Source organism: Dama dama, chromosome 13 (genome assembly GCF_033118175.1).
Source record: "Dama dama isolate Ldn47 chromosome 13, ASM3311817v1, whole genome shotgun sequence".
NCBI classification, from domain to species: domain Eukaryota; kingdom Metazoa; phylum Chordata; class Mammalia; order Artiodactyla; family Cervidae; genus Dama; species Dama dama.
The window spans coordinates 25,406,257-25,423,632 of NC_083693.1; the positions used below are offsets into that span (position 1 = coordinate 25,406,257).

At 46.4% G+C, this 17,376-nt stretch overlaps 1 protein-coding gene and 1 non-coding gene across 2 annotated transcripts; both read right to left on the minus strand.

The window, feature by feature from the left end:
- Window positions 1–1,657: 1,657 nt before the first annotated feature.
- Window positions 1,658–1,764, minus strand: LOC133068562 (U6 spliceosomal RNA). Its single transcript, XR_009695537.1, has one exon. It is a non-coding gene; the product is annotated as a U6 spliceosomal RNA (small nuclear RNA).
- A 12,501-nt stretch (window positions 1,765–14,265) lies between these two features.
- LOC133068347 (rho guanine nucleotide exchange factor 39-like) lies at window positions 14,266–15,730 on the minus strand. The gene is given in 2 exon segments (XM_061159594.1): window positions 14,266–15,000; window positions 15,003–15,730. Coding segments are annotated over 2 exon segments (990 nt in total). The 5' UTR covers window positions 15,724–15,730; the 3' UTR covers window positions 14,266–14,731.
- Between the last annotated feature and the right edge of the window lie 1,646 nt (window positions 15,731–17,376).

The window sequence follows — 17,376 nt, forward strand, 5'->3', positions numbered from 1 at the left end:
TTCCTAACTGTTCACCATCAGGAATTACTGTGTCTTTACATTGTTTTCTGATCATTGTCTGATTCCCCCAGGGATGTAAGGATCTCCAGGACCTAGAAGTGGGCTCAGCCTGTGTCAGTCCTGAAGGAAGACATTCAGGAAGTGGATCAACGTAGAATTCTGCTCAGCTTCCTGAGTCGCTAAGTCTCTAAGATGTGAGATCTTGGGACATTTGAGTGTCAGTCTACAAGGTTCCCAGGTGGCGCAGTGGTAAAGAATCTGCCTGCCAATGCAGGAGATGCAAGAGACACAGATTGGGGAGGTCCCCGGGAGGAGGAAATGGCAACCCACTCCAGTATTCTGGCCTGGAGAATCGCATGGACAGAGGAGCCTGGTGGGCTATAGTCAGGGGGTTGCAAAGCGTTGGCCATGACTGAGTGCTCACACACGCCCACAGCACAGACACTGCTGCCATCGGGCTTCTTGTCTGAGGACAGGGCAGCTCAGGGAAGGGCACTGAGCAGGGGCCCGACTAGCCCTCCTGGTCCCCACTGTCCTTCAGGATTTGCAGTTTTGTGAGAGTGTCTTCTGTTGTTTGCAGCTGAAGGCATCCTTTGTGTTTAGCTCTTTACTTAGCCTGTACCCTCACTCTGTTTAGCATTTTATTTCATTTATTAAAAAAATTGTCAGTGTGTCTTTAACGAATTTCGGTTTAGTAGCGCTTAGTTGTAGCATGTGGGATCTTCGACCTTTGTTGGACATTTGGGATCTTTAGTTGAGCATGTGGGATCTAGTTGCCTGGCCAGGGATTAAACCTGGCCTGCATCGGGACTGAGGAGTCCCAGCCACTGGGCCCCCAGGAAAGTCCCTGCTTAGCATTTTAGAAATAGTATTTCTAGACTGAGTGTGTAAGAATTGATGCTTTCAAACTGTGCTGCTGGAGAAAGACCCTTGAGGGACTGCAAGGAGATCCACCCAGTCCATCCTAAAGGAAACCAACCCTGAATATTCATTGGAAGGACTGATGCTGAAGCTGAAGCTCCAATACTTTGGCCACCTGACGTGAAAAGCTGACTCATTGGAAAAGACCCTGATGCTGGGAAAGATTAAGGGCAGGAGGAGAAGAGGGTGGCAGAGGACGAGATGGTTGGATGGCATCATCGAATTAGCGGGCATCAGTTGTTTTTTTTGGGGAGGGCGTCAGTTTGAGCAAACTCTGGGAGAGAGGGCAGGACAGGGAAGCCTGGCGTGCTGCGGTCCACGGGGTGACAAAGTGTCGGACAGCAGCAACAAGTGAGCAGATCCAGCCAGCGGGCCCCCCCCACCTCCTCGCAGGATGTCCCTGGTGAGGTGCAGCGTGAACCCCATTACAGGGTGGCATAGGCACCATTGTTCCCCCTTTGCAGAGAGGAGACCCAGGCCCAGAGCGGAAGTGACCAGCCTAACGTACCAACGTTCAGCCCCGGGCAGGTCTGGGAACCAGACTGTGCCTTTCAAAAGCTTACATCACTATTAAAAACAATGTGTGCTTTTGACTTTAAATGATACATTTGCACATTATGAAATCAAACAAAGAAAACATTTAAAATTGAGTTTTGTTGGTGGATTCTCTCTTTAGGCAAAGCATACCAAAATGGTTTCAGCATTTTTTGGGAGGGGGTCTGGCTTTGACAATAGATGAAATATGGAACGTGTCCCAGGTTTGCGTGTCCCCTTTGCACATGGGCGATGGTTATCTTCCCCGTATCGTTCCGAGTTTAGTATGTGTGTGGCTGAGGTGAACACAGTATGGTGGGTTTTTTTTTTAAAAAGGCTTATTGAGATGTCATTCACACACCATAGAGCTTACTCATTCCAAATGGACAATTCAGTGGCTTTCGATATATTCAGAGTTGTGCAGCCACCATCATGGTGAATTTTGGAGCACTTTCATCACTCCAGAAGTAAGCCCCATACCCTGCAGTGCCAGCTCCCCGGCCGGGGCCCCTGGCAACCATTCACCTGCTCTCAGTCTCTATAGAGCTGTCTGCTCTGCACGTTTCTTGTGAAACGGGGTCAAATACCACTCGGTCCTTTGTGACTGGCTTCCTTCACATGGCAGAAGGTTTTCAAGTTCATCTATGCATAGCGCGTATCTGTGCTTTATTCCTTTCCATGGCTGAATAAAATTCTATTGTGTGGATACATCACATCTTATTTATTCATTTATTGGGTTATGGGCACTTGATGTGTTTCCACCTTTTGGCTGTTATGGATAAAGTTGCTCTGAACGTTCATGTACAAGTTTTTGTGTGGACGTATGTCTTCATTTCTCTTGGGTATGTACCTAGGAGGGGAACTGTTGGATCATATGATAAATCTATGTTTAACCATCTGAGGAACCTCCAGACAGTTTTCCCCAGTGGTTTCACCATTGTGTGTTCTCACCAGCAATGTCTCAGGGTCCCAATTTCATCAGGGTCCCACATCATCACCAACATTTGTTACTATCTGACTTAAAAAAATTTTTTTTTTCTGGCTGTGCGTCTCGGCTTTTGGGATCTCAGTCCCCAACCAGGGATCAAACATGGGCCAAGGCAGTGAAAGCTTGGAATTCCAATCGCTAGACCACCAGGGAACGCCCTACTATCTTACTTTTTGATGACAACAGTAGCAAGTGGCTGTGAAGTGATAATCTGGTTGTGGCTTTGATTTGCATTTCCCTGATGGCTAACGATGTTGAGCATCTTTTCATGTGCTTAATGGCCATTTGCATATCTTCCTCGGAGAAATGTCTTTTCAGATGCTTTGCCCAGTTTTTAATTGGGCTATTCATCTTTTTATTATTGAGTTGTTTCAGTGTGGGTTTTAGCAAGGGGATATGGGGCTGGCTGAATTTGCTCACTGTCTGAACCATCTGGAGACAGGTGGATCCGAGAGCACTGTCTCTCATCTTAGAAAATCAGATATTTCTTTTCCAAAAAAACTTTTATTGGAATGTAGCTGCTTTACAATGTTCAGTCTGTTACTGATGTACAGAAAAGGGAATCAGCTGTGCTGTGTGTGTTAGTCACTCAGTCGTGTCTGACTCTTTGGGACCCCATGGCCTGTAGCCCGCCAGGCTCCTCTGTCCATGGAGATTCTCCAGTCAAGAATACTGGAGAGGGTTGCCATGCCCTCCTCCAGGGGGTCTTCCCAACCCAGGGGTCGAACCCAGGTCTCCCTCATTGCAGGCAGATTCTTTACCATCTGAGCCACCAGGGAAGCCCAAGTATACTGGAGTGGGTAGCCTGTCCCTTCTCCAGGGGATCATCTTGATTCAGGCATCGAACTTGTGTCTCTTACATCTTTTGCACAGGCAGGCTGGTTCTTTACCAGCAGCACCACCTGGGAAGCCCATATATTTCATAGTAGTGGATATATGTCAGTTGCAACCATTGATCAAGTAGATCAAAGTTCAAATAAAGAAAACTGGAGTAGGACACGCCTAGCCATCGTCACACCAAGGAAGAATGCTTTCTGGCTGTGTGACCTTGGGTGAATGACTTAACTTTTCCGAGCCTCAGGTTTGGGTCCGTTGTATAGGCGGGTCCTCTCAATGTGTGTGTGTTAGATGATTCCCTCACTCAGCGCTCTTTCTGTAGCAGGTGCTGCAGTAAGCGCTGCTCCAGGATTGACGAGTCGAATGCTTCTTCCCTTCTTTTCCCGCCTTTCCCAGCTCAGCTCTGGTTCTCAGGACTCAAAGGCTCAGATCACTTGAAGGAAAGTCACTCTTCCTTTGGGGCTTCCGTGGTGGCTCAGTCAGTAAGGAATCCGCCCACAGTACAGGAGGCCTGGTTTCGATCCCTGGGTCGGGGAAGATCCCCTGGAGAAGGAATGGCAACCCCCCAAAACGTATTCTTGTCTGGGAAATCCCATGGACAGAGGAGCCTCGTGGGCTTTAGCACATGTGGTCGTGAAGAATAGGACTCGACTCAGGCGACGGACCACACACGCACGTGTCCTCGTGTTACAGACGAGAAAGAGGAAAGGCAAGTAGTTTAAGGGCTTTGCCAAAACTCACCTAGTGAGTCGTCAAGTTATCCAGACTCCTTGCTTGTCCCACCGCACCATGCTGTCTCAAGGCGTTAACATGGGAGTTTGTGTTTGCGGATTACACAGTCAGTTGACCTGGCCCTTGGTGAATTAGGAGTCATGAACTCCCCTCTGATAATTTAAGCCATGACATATTCCAAGATAAGATATGAAGGGCTAGGGCCCTCACTCTGCAGCCTTTGTGCATTTGATCTTCACTAATGTGCCCAGCACTGTTGATCCCCTTGTGACAAATACAGTGAGCCCTGTTTAGTCCATGAACTCAAGCTGCCCTGAACATCATTTGGACTGTTAGCTATCGTTGGGGTTTCTTAAGCGGAACAGTACAAAGCCCTGAAGATACATGTGACCTGACTCAGCTGCTCAGTCGATAAAAAGAATCACCCAAAGAGGCAGAAAATTCACGGTGGTCCTTCCACTTCTTCGGCCACTTGCTTCAAAGCTTTACTGCCTTGATTCCATTTGAGCATTTAATTTTCCACCTTTCTTCTTAACGGCTTCCCAGGTGGCTCAGACAGTAAAGAATCTGCCTGCAATGCAGGAGACCCAAGTTTGCTCCTGGGGTCGGGAAGATCCCCTGGAGAAGGGCATGGCCACCCACTCTAGTATTCTGGCTGGGAGAATCCCATGGACAGAGGAGCCTGGCGGGCTACAGTCCATGTGGTTGTAAATAGGCAGACATGACCGAGTGACTAACACTTTCACCATCACTTTTCTTCATAAAGAAAATTTGAGTCAAGCGTGTGATCTCCCCTGACTTCCGGTCCACTTCATCTCTACCCAACCCATCTGCATCTCTGCTTGTTCTTGCCTCTGCCTCTCTTGTCAAAGGGGAAGAAGTATCCCACCTCATGGATGCATCAGTCAGGGTCCAGACAGGAAGTGGAATTCATTCAGATGGTTTAAACAAGGAGACTTTTAAGGAAGTGTCTAGTTATAGAGGGTGGGCTTCCCAGGTGGCTTAGTGGGACCAGACTAAAAAGCAACAACACAAATTATAAAGGGTGTTTGTGGACAGGTTTTAAAGAAAAAAATAAAAGATGTCAACACCCCCAGAACTATCAATAATGAAAGTCACCACCACCCTAGGGTTGAAGACAGAGTCTGGTGGTCAGAGACCAAGATCTAGGTGCCAGCAAAGCTACATTGCTTCTGGTGGCTTCAGAGGAGACTCTGCTTCTTTGCCTTTTCCAGCTTCCTGACGCCACCTGAGTCCCTTGGCTCATGGCCCCCTCCCTGCGTCCCTCTAGCATCCTGCTGCTGTCACCACATTTCCTACTACTGACTCGGGCCCTCCTGCCTCCTCTTGTAAGGACCTTTGGGATGACCCTGGGTGCACCCTCGTAATCCAGGATCATTTCACCTCTCAGGTTGTTCAGCTTAATGTCACCTGTCCTAGGTGTTCATTGACAGATGAATGGATAAAGAAGCTGTGGTATGTGTATGCGATGGAATGTTACTCAGCCACATAAAGGAATGCATTTGAGCCCTTTCTAATGAGGTGGGTGAACCTAGAGCCTTATTATACAGGGTGAAGTAAGTCAGAAAGGGAAGAACAAATATCATATATTAATGCATACATATGGAATCTAGAAAGATGGTGCTGATAAACCTATTTTCAGGGCAGCACAGGATCTAAAACCTGTGCTCTGGGTCAACCCAGAGGGCTGGGATGGGCTGGAAGTCGGGAGGGAGGCTCAGGAGGAAGAGGATCTGTGTGTACGTACGGCGTATTCACTTTGTTGTATGGCAGAAACCAACATAGCGTTGTAAAGTAATTACACCCCGATTAAAAATAAATTTGCAAATAGTCTCTTCTGCCGAGGTCCCTTTGCCAGAGAAGAGCATGTGGCCACAGGTTCAGGGAATTAGCAGGGGAGCATCCCTGGGGCCCCTATTTGGCCTACCTGAACCAGCATCTTGCCACGCTGGCCGCACTGAACTGTCGGCATTGTTTTACCCTTCCTGCTTAGGACAAGGATAAACATAAAGTTGGTCCTTCATGTGGTCTTGCTGCATGGAAAGTGAAAACTGGTAGTCACTCAGCCGTGTCTGACTCCTTGTGACCCCACGAACTGTAGCCCATCAGGCTCCTCTGCCCATGAGATTTCCCAGGCAAGAATACTGGAGTGGGAAGCCATTCCCTTCTCCAAGGTATCTTCCCAACCCAGGGATCAAACGCAGGCTGCATTACAGGCAGATTCTTTACCATCTGAGCCACCAAGGAAGCTTGCCACGTGGAAGGGAATTCACAAAGCTGGAACCTTCCTTCCTGGAAGCTTTGCTCTTAGCGTCAGGGGACAGCCCTGGGCAACCTCTGTGGGCACAGCGCAGTTCCCCTGAACTTGAGTAGATGCTCCATCTGACTTCTGCCCAGGCTGGGGTGGCAGAGAGGAAAGCGTGGCAGATGGATGGATTTCATATTACCTCAACTTCTTTTCCTGGGTCTAATCACTTTCATTAAAATCCACCGCACGTTTCCAGTGTATTAAAAATATATTTGGTGTTAGGATGTGCATGTCTTCAAAACCTGAGAAAAAAACCCACGCTGAACCAGTAATATGGTTTTACATTCCCCTCGTTTGCAGGAAGTAGAGTTCTGAGCAGTTTAGGCTGATTTATCCAACCTCAGAGAACAGACATGTTCCAGAAATATCCCCGCTCTGCTGGCCCTCCCCCTGGCTCTCTGAACTGCCTTGGCATCTATTTACAACTCCAGGAGTGACTTTGCCTGCTAATTTCTGAGTAGGTTAGGAGGGCAGGGGCCAGGGTTAGCCTGCCAAGGCTGCCCAGACAGTGGCCTGCCCCTCGACCAGGCAAGTCCTTTTGGGTCTCATATTCTGGGTTTTGGATCCAGCCTTTCTGGATAAAGCGGGGAAAGATACGCCGAAGTAGAAGCCGCATTTAGTGACAGAGGGGTGATGAATGTTCGTGGAAATGTTTGCACGCAGTGCCAAATGAATGTGTTTTAAAAGATTTATGTATCGGTTAAATATTTTGACAGTGAAGCAAAAATAACTGTGGAGACCCCCTCCATCTGGCTTACCCCCACCCCTGTTTACTGCATGAATATTTACACTGCTGCTTTGGAAGTTTCACCGATTTGAGGACGAATGTACAGAAAAAGATTCTGTCTCCTGGCCAGAGTAGGAGACAACTTTTTAATCCTGAGAGTTGAGGATGAGAGAAAACACAAGCCCAGGCCACTCTCGAGGGGTTTCATCTCCTCTCCTTTTGTGTCCGAGACTAAAGTCACACCCTTCACCCTCCCCACCAAATTCCTGATGAATGCTTTGCTGTTATTCTTACTAGCGGCAGATGTGATTGTATCTGCAACAGTGTGAGTGGCAGAGATTGAAAAATTTTGAATAGCAGCTAGTGCCAGGGAGAGAAAATGGTGCTTGTACTTAAGGAATTTCAGGGGCTTCCCTCATGGCTCAGCCGGTAAAGAATCCACCTGCCATGCAGGAGATCCGGGAGACTCGGGTTTGATTCCTGGGTCTAGAAGATCCCCTGGAGGAGGAAATGGCAACTCCCTCCAGTATGCTTGCCTGGAAAATCCCATGGACAGTGTCGCAAAGAGTCAGACATGACTGAGCAACTAAACAGAGACAGAAGGAAAGATTTTCAGTCTATGGATCAGAGAAGTAACACATGGAACTTTTTACTGGAATGTCAATGTAACTTACATATTGCAGGGTGGGCTGTCAGGGAAGGCATCTTGCTAGGTTTTGAGGCAGAGCTGAGGAGTCTAAGTGTCGAGGAAGAGTTGGCTTGAAGGTTCCAGAACGCTGACCCCTTTAGGATGCCTGACACATGGGGTGGCCCTCACCGGGGTCCCTGTACCTGCCTCCCACCATCTATAAGGCTCTCTGGCCAGGTCTCACTTCCCGATCTCACCTCAAACAAAAATGCTGAGAAGCAGAATTTTTTCCTTTTCTGAGGCTAAACCTCATTTGGTGGCAAATCCTGCCTGAGTGGGCATGAAGCTCTCCATCGTCTTTATTTCTCTTTTACGCCTTCTCCTGATTTCGCTACAAAAATCTGGGTGTGTTTGATTTCAGATGACATCCTGGACCATTCTGCAGAGAGTAAGAAATAAACAATCTTTAGACTGATTACTTTCCTAAAACCAACAAACGCAGAATTCCAAACCTATCTTGCTGCTTTTTGTGATCCCATGGACTGTAGCCCACCAGGCTCTCCTATCCATGAGATTCTCCAGGCAAGAATACTGGAGTGGGTTGCCTTGCCCTTCTCCAGGGGATCTTTCTGATTCAGCAATTGAACCCAGGTTTCCCGCATTGCAGGCAGATATTTTACTGTCTGAGCCACCAGGGAAGCCCTCTGGCCCAAGCATTTTGACCAAGGGATTGTGGACCTTGGTCTTTCTTGCAGTAAATGCTCTGACTTTGTTGAAAAGTCTGTCTCCCCAGGAGCCCATGAGCTTACAAGAGGAGCCTAGGTTCATCTTTATATGCCGGGACCCTCGATTGGGTCATGTCCATAAGCATGAAAAATATTGGTGGACAGGTTATTAATCGGAGATGTTCACTGAGGGTGCCCCTCTTCTACTGCACCGCCAGGAAGGATGGCAGGGCTGAGCTGTACACGGTGGCTTTGACCATGAGATGTAGCACGGCTGGACCAGGCAGGTGTGGCCCACTGTGCCCTGGGCGGGGGGCATGGTCACAACCCTAAATGGGCAGGAAGGTGGGAGTGTGGAACCTGAAGACCCACCCCTCCCCTGCCCCCAGACTCAGGATAAAATGGGGGCAGGAGACCTTGAATTTATTGATACCGACTCTCTGTTCCATGATGGAATGAGAAAGCTTGAAATGGAGCAAGACTCTATAGTCCTCACCCCTCAACCCCCCATCATATCCTCTGCCTGCCTTTTGTCTGTGGAAAACTTTAGTCAAAGAATAAGTTTAATTGGAGAAGTGAGAAATGTGGAACCAAAGGAAAACAGTCAAAGGAGACTAAATAATAATGATGTAGTCACTAAGCATAGTCAAGGACCTTCAGTTCTTCCTCAAGGGTTATAGATAATATTCTGAGCCATATCCTGTGAGCTGTCTTATAGACATTAAAACACTAGGTGGAAGAAGTTATCTACATGATGACCAGACAATAGAGTGGGAAAGACTAGAGATCTCTCCAAGAAAATTGGAGATACCAAGGGAACATTTCATGCAAAGATGGGCTCAATAAAGGGCAGAAATGGTATGGACCTAACAGAAGCAGAAGATATTAAAAGGAGATGGTAAGAATACACAGAAGAACTATACAAAAAAGATCTTCATGACCCAGATAACCATGAAGGTGTGATCACTCACCTAGAGCTAGACATCTAGGAATGTGAAGTCAAGCGGGCCTTAGGAAGCATCACTAGGAACAAAGCTAGTGGAGGTGATGGAATTCCAGTTGAGCTATTTCAAATCCTAAAAGATGATGCTGTGAAAGTGCTGCACTCAATATGCCAGCAAATTTGGAAGACTCAGCAGTGGCCACAGGACTGGAAAAGGTCAGTTTTCATTCCAATCCCAAAGAAAGGCAATGCCAAAGAATGTTCAAACTACCGTGCAGTTGCACTCATCTCACACGCTGGCAAAGTAATGCTCAAAATTCTCCAAGTCAGGCTTCAACGTAGGTGAACCATGAACTTTCAAGCTGGATTTAGAAAAGGCAGAGGAACCAGAGATCAAATTGCCAACATCTGCTGGATCATCAAAAAAGCAAGAGAATATCAGAAAAAAAAAATCTACTTCTGCTTTATTGATTACACCAAAGCCTTTGACTGTGTGGATCACAACAAACTGTGGAAAATTCTTCAAAAGATGGGAATACCAGACCACCTCACCTGCATCCTGAGAAATCTGTATGCAGGTCAGGAAGCAACAGTTAGAACTGGACATGGAACAACAGACTGGTTCCAAATTGGGAAAGAAGTACATAAAGGCTATATATTGTCACCCTGCTTATTTAACTTATATGCAGAGTACATCATGAGAAACGCTGGGCTGGATGAAGCACAAGCTGGAATCAAGATTCCTGGGAGAGATATCAATAACCTCAGATATGCAGATGACACTGACACCACACTTTTGACAGAAAGCGAAGAAGAACTAAAGAGCTTCTTGATGAAAGTGAAAGAAGAGAGTGAAAAAGTTGGCTTAAAACTCGACATTCAGAAAACTAAGATCATGGCATCCGGTCCCATCACTTCATGGCAAATAGATGGGGAAACAGCAGAAACAGTGACAGACTTTATTTTTTTGGGCTTCAAAATCACTGCAGATGGTGACGGCACCCATGAAATTAGAAGACGCTTGCTCCTTGGAAGAAAAGTTATGACCATCTTAGACAGCGTATTAAAAAGCAGAGACATTACTTTGCCAACAAGGTCCATCTAGTCAAAGCTATGGTTTTTCCAGTGGTCATGTATGGATGTGAGAGTTGGACTATAAAGAAAGCTGAGTGCAGAAGTATTGATGCTTTGAAACTGTGTTGTTGAAGAAGACACTTGAGAGTCCCTTGGACTGCAAGGAGATCCAACCAGTCAACCCTAAAGGAAATTAGTCCTGAATATTCATTGGAGGGACTGATGCTGAAGCTGAAACTCCCAAACTTTGGCCACCTGATGTGAAGAACCGACTCACTGGAAAAGACCCTGATGCTGGGAGAGATTGAAGGTGGGAGGAGAAGAGGACGACAGAGGATGAGATGGTTGAATGGCATCATTGACTTGATGGATACAAATTTGAGTAAGCTCCAGGAGTTGGTGATGGACAGGGACACCTGGTGGGCTGCAGTCCATGGGGTCGCAGAGTCGGACATGACTGAGCGGCTGAACTGACTGACCAGGCTGTACCCAGGACATGAGTTGCCACAATTCCAAGAACTGGCCTCAGAGAAATGACAACAAATGGACTCAGGAACTGAAGATATATGAAAAAAAGCAAACTTGCCTCTCCTCCATCCTGACCTGTTTACTGACTTTTGAGCGGCAAACAGCCAGATCCCAAACATTCTTTGGTAACAAGTTTATTTACAGAAAAACAAAGAAAAATAGTCCTACACTCTGCACATCTACCTTAGTGACGTAGAAGCCACACTGGCTGAACAAATGAATAAAGTGATTAAGGAGGACTTAATCATTTATTTTAAATCCCCGATGAGGATTTTGTTCTCCTACATGTCAGGCATTGGTGTATCTTTGTCACTGTCCGTGGCATTCCTGGGACCTCCACAGCTGCTCCTGACTTCTTTAGAGTCAGTATGGAATAGAAGGGCAGAGCATTCAGAAAATGAGGTAGAACGCTTGTGCCAGGTCTGACGTCAGACACTATTTCTGCATGGGGGAAGCAAACAGCTTTGAAAAACTTGGTTGAACAGGTAAACTCATAGGAAAAGTGATCATCTGTGTGGATACCAGAGACAGGAGTAGAGGGAGAGGGAAGTAGATGAAGGCGATGAAAAGGTACAAATTTCTCGTCATAAGATAAATAAATGCTGGGATGTAATGTACAACATGATAGATACAATTTATATGTAATTAAGATATATAATGATGTATGTTACACAAAAATCGTTAAGAGAGTAAATCCTGAGTTTTCATCACAAGGAAAAATGCTTTTTTCTTTTTCTTTAATTTTCTACCTAATGGGATGACGGACGGTCACTACATTTACTGTGGTAATCATTCCATGATGGATGCGAGTCAGTGAACACCTTGAACTTACACAGTGCTGTACCTGTGTGAATTACATCTCAAATAAAACCAGAATGAAAAAACCTTTGGTTTAAGTAGATATTTCTGGAAACATCCCTAGAAATCTTTAAGGGGAACACTAGAGAGCGAAAAAAGAAAATAGGAAAGAAGAAGAAAAAAGTCTGTCATCCAGCAGTGTGGTTGGGGGACTGCAGGATAATCGATAACCACTAGGTGGCACTGCGGATCCACTCCTGAAGCACCGGCGCCTGTCTCTATGGTAACAAGTTTACAAATTGATGGAGAGAACTGGCCTCGTCCTCTGGGTGTGTGCGTGGTGTAAGAAGCAGTTTTGAGTGTTCAGAGAAGTCGGCTCTGTGCAGCAGGGACTGTTGATATGTATGTGTCAAAGAGAGACAGAATCACGGAGACTTTATCATACTATGCAAGGCGACGAGGAACGTGAGAGCGGAGAAGTCGCTCCTTCTAATACACGTCGCTCCTTCTAATACATTTACAAAGCACCTTCTTACGGCTTTCCCTGACTCTGATGCTCTTTAATGAACGCGACTTGGAAGCAGGGATCCGAGGCAGACTGGGAGCTTGGGGGTGGGCTGCAGGCTGGATTTGCTTTTGTGCAAGATAACACGGCAGGAGGTCAGCCCGGGGTTGGGGTGGGGGTGAGGGGGGGGAGGGAGATGGGGTGGCTTGAATTGTGGGTGTTCTAGGGTTTTCTATTACATAAAATATTACGTGAGCCCAGACAGCCAGTTTTACGTGTTATTTCGTGTCTAGACGTTTACGATCGCTCTCTCTTGAATGTGGGTATCCAGGCGTTTATGATCGCTCTGTCTTGAATGTGGGTATCCCACGCTCTCTGTATTAAACGTTACAGAATGTGGCTCTGCTAACCCTCCAGACCCCACTTGCTTGATCATAAGCCCAGCTCCCTTGGTCTTTGTCTCCCTGGTGCTGTAGTTTCTCACCGGCAAGGTGCCCGGGGCTCCCTATTCACTGTGGGCTGTCTGACTCGGATTCTGGGCCAAGATGGCAGCAGCTCTGACATCTGCAGGGCTGCAGAGATACTTCCCATGCTGACAGCAAGTAAATACATGTTGCTCTGGAGAAAAACCACACCCCACCCCAATCCAGTTACTTAGTAGGGAGGGAATGTTTCTAAAAATATATATATATTTCTTTAATATTAATTGATTGATGATTGCTTTGCAATACTGGTTTGATTTCTGCCGTACATGCAAGAGAATTTTTTGAAGGTGACCGGGTTACACCTGCAGAAGGCTTGCCTTGGTGTAGAATTTGTGCTGGTTTTCAACAGTAACAGGAGGAGAAGGTAGCCACAGAGGATGAGGTGGTTGGATGGCACCACTGACTCAATGGACGCGAGTTTGAGGAAACTCCAGGAGATGGTGAAGGACAGGGAAGCCTGGAGTGCTGCAGTCCACGGGGTCACGAAGCTGGATATGACTTAGCAACTGACCAACAGTGGAGCCAGATCGTTCTTCTTTTTTTTTAATCTTTACCACTGAGCCACCAGGGAAGCCCCCCCAAATCAGTCTTTAATTTTTGTTTTCATGGAGAGAAGGGAAAGAGGAAAGAATTAAAAAAACAGGACCTGAGCGATATTTTTGCAGACCTTGCTTTGTAAGAATATGCTCCTCTTGGAGTTTTACCTGGATAGCTGTTCTGAATATTTCACAGAATATTTTTAAGATTGAAAATATTTTGAACTAATTTCAGAGTTAGAGAAAGGTCATTTAAAAAGTACAAAGAACTGCCATGATGGCGGTGGTTTAGTTGCTTAGTTGTGTCTGACTCTTGTGACCCCATTGACTCTAGCCTACCAGGCGCCTCTTGTCCATGGGATTCCCCAGGCAAGAATACTGGAGTGGGTTGCCATTTCCTTCTCCAGGGGATCTTCCTGACCCAGGGATCAAACCTGCATCTCATAAGTCTTCTGCATTGGCAGGTGGCTTCTTTACCATTAGCACCACCTGGGAAGCCCTCAAACAAGGACACCCTCTCACAAAACCACAGTACAATTACCCAAAGCCAGAAATTAACAGCAACACAATACTGTTATTTAATCAATGCGTGCTTAGTCGCCTCAGTCATGTTCGACTCTCTGTGACCGCATGGACTGTAGCCAGCCAGGCTGCTCTGTCCAAGGGATTCTCCAGGCAAGAATACTGAAGTGGGTAGACACTACCTTCTCCAGGGGATCTTTCCGACCCAGGGAGTGAACCTTGGTCTCCCACATTGCAGGAAGATTCTTTACAGTATGAGCCACAAGGGAAGCCCCATATTTAATTAATGAGCTTTATTAAAATTTTGTCAATTTTTCCACTAGTGTTTTTAATTTCATTTTCATTTAATTTCATTTCAAACATTTTCCCACAGTTCAGGACCTAATCCAGGATCACTTATTGCATTTAGTTCTCATGTATGTTTGTGTCTTTATTTTTTTTTTTTTTTAGAGGGAGCTCCAGTTCTTTTATTTGTATTCCTGAGGCCACAGTCATGCCAGCCTTGAGGGCACAAAAATCCCTTTTCTCGTATCGCATAGCTGAGACAAAATGGCTTCTCCAGAAAAGAAAAAGCTTTACTGAAGTCCGGTGGGAAAATAAATTACAGAAACTATATACAACATAAAAACAGCCACACTTGCAAAGCTGCACACTTGATAAACAGCTGTCCAAAGACACAGCACCAAACTTATCAGCCCCAGATCCCCTCCTCTGTATTGGGTGGTTCAGCTGAGTCAGACTTGGTGTCCTGATTCTTTAAGAGCTGGTCAGAGGACATGGTGTGTCTTGGTCTCAGGCAAACACAAAATGATTCTTCTCAAACCATGAAGAGTCTGTGTTTTGTTAGTAAGATTCCTTTGTACCCCTGATTCTGACCTATCCCCATGGTATCCTGGACTCTGGAATTTGTAAGATTCCTCTAGTTCTTCTGGCTGCTGATGGCCAAAGTCAGACTGTGGTGCCAGTGCGACAGCTCCTCCTGGTCTGTGGACATAAGCAGTAGCTTCTCATGGGGAAAGGACAGGCTGAGCAGTCCACCACAAGGGCCTCCTGAGTGGCCAAAGACCCTGTGGAGTTGACACTCGGCCATGGGGTAGAGGGCCCGGCAGGCAAAGGTGCCACTCTGCAGCAGATGCAATGGGGGTCGAGGCTTGGCCATGAGGAGTGCATCAGAGAAGAGGAAGAACACTCCCCTTGGGGAGGCACCACCAATAGCCATCCCTGGCGTAGGAACCAGCGACCTGAAATAAGCCCCTTTGCTTGCCGTCCACTCAGCAGAGCCTGGACACGCTGGAGATGCTGTTCATTCTTCTGTTTCTGAGCAATGGTGTGGACTTTCTGGGCAGTCTCACTTATCAGCTGGGCAGCCCTTGTGAGCTGTTTGTGTTCAGGGCTGTTGGGACTTGTGTTTTCAGCCAAAGCCACAGCAAGATTCTCATACTGGTGGAGCCTCTGCAGAGGCAGAGGGAGCAGGTCCTGGAGCTGAAGGCCACCAAACTCAGGGCGGCCTTCCTGAAGTCGCACAAATCTCCGGAAATGTTTGTTCTTCAGTTGCTCCTGCAGGATGGTCCGGGACCTCTCAACATTGGCAGCAAATTGGGTGTAGAGCTCCAGGTGGTTGCAGAAGCCCTCCAACCCCTGTCCCCAGCGCCCTCCTTCGAGGTAAGGAAGCAGCTCTTGGCTGGCGCCATAAATGAGTTCCCAAGGCCCAAAGAGGGCCTGGCGCTCTGGTGGTCGCAGGGTGCCTTTGGCTCTCAAAATTGCCACGAAGTACGTGGCCACCAGCCCCAGCTGTTCCTGGTAGCGCCGCTCGGTCTCCAGCAGCTCCCGGGCAGTGCAGGAGCGCTTCCGCTCCCAACGGGCACGCTGCTCCTGCACGGGGCACCGGGCACCGGGGGCCGGGCTCTCCATGCCGGACAGAGGCGTTGCCGCTCTGTTTGTGTCTTTAAAAATGAGCAAATTTGTTTTTTACTTGATAGTGGCCTTTGATTTTATTTTTTCCTTTTCTTGCTATTGTGAGTCAGGGCCTCGCAATTGAAAGTTTTTCTGCTTCTGGGATTCATGGCTGTTTCTTAAGTGGCTGGCAGACCTGGTGATGGAAAATATATAAATCCAGTAAATTCCCTGGTTGTCAAAGGGTTAGGATCACACTCTCAGTGAGGAGGGCCCAGGTAGTCAGGGAATGAAATTCCCACAAACTGTGGGGCATGGCCAAATAAACCCCATAAATCTACACAAACCTGAATTCAGACCTGCCAGTTCCTAGCTGTGTGACTTTGGGAAAATTGCTTCACTTCTCTGAGCAACAATTTCCTCTATAAACTGTATATCATAATCTGAGTCTTGGAAAGTCAGCATGAGGATAAATGAAAGAGATAATATCCAATGAAAACTTATCCACTGCAGGGCCTGGTGGAATAAGCTCTATATGCACTTTCTCCCATTCTCAGAGGGGAATTCTTTTATATTAAAAGTATTCAAGAATGCTTAAAATATTTGAAACTGTGTTTTCATTTTCTTAGATTGAAACCACAAAGTAGTTTAAGTAAACTTTTAAAGACTGTTCATTACCTCAACTTTTTCAGCCATTGTTAACATTTGAAAGATCTCTATAACAGTTTTTTGGTATATGTTAATTCCAAACTCCTAATTTATCCCTCCCTCTGCTTTCCCTTTGGTAAATGTAAGTTTCTTTTCTATGTCTGTGAGTCTATTTCTGTTTTATAAGTTAATTTGTATCACATTTTGATTCCACATATAAGTGATATCATATGATACTTATCTTTGTTTGACTTTTTTCATTTAGTATGATAGTTCCTATGTCTATCCATGCTGCTGCAAATGGCATTATTTTATTGTTTTTAATGGCCAAGTAATATTCCACTGAACCACATCTTCTTTATCCATTTACCTGTCAGTGGACATTTAGGTTTGTTTCCATATCTTGGCTATGGGAAACAACGCTGCAGCAAACATTGGGGTGCATAGATCTTTGTGGATTAGAGTTTCCTCTGGATATATGCCCGGGAGTGGGATCTCTGGATCATATGGTAACTCTATTTTTAGTTTCTTAAGGAAACTTTATACTGTTCTCCACAGTGGTGCTTTTTTTTTTTTGTCTACACTATGTGCCTTGTGGGATCTTAGGTCGATGACCAGGGTTTGAAGCTAGGCCCTCACCAGTGAGAGCACGGAGTTCTAACCACTGGGCAAAAGAATTCCCAGTGGTGCTTTTATAAATGAAAGTTTTTGTTTTGAGATTCACGTGAATTGCAGATTCTCGTGCAGTTATAGGACGTAATTCAGAGAGAGCTCATGTACCCTTTATCCATGTTGCCCCCTTGGGAACTTCTTGCAAAACACTGGAGCAGCATCTCGGCCAGGATGCTGGCACTGATGCAGCTGAGATGCAGAACGTCCATCACACAAGCATCCCTCCTGTTGCTCTTGTCTCGTCACACCTGCTTCCTTCTCTCCTTCATCCCCTCTGTAACCCGTCAGCCATGGATCTATTCTCCAGTTCTCTAATTACATTATTTCAGAAATCTTATATATGTAGAACTG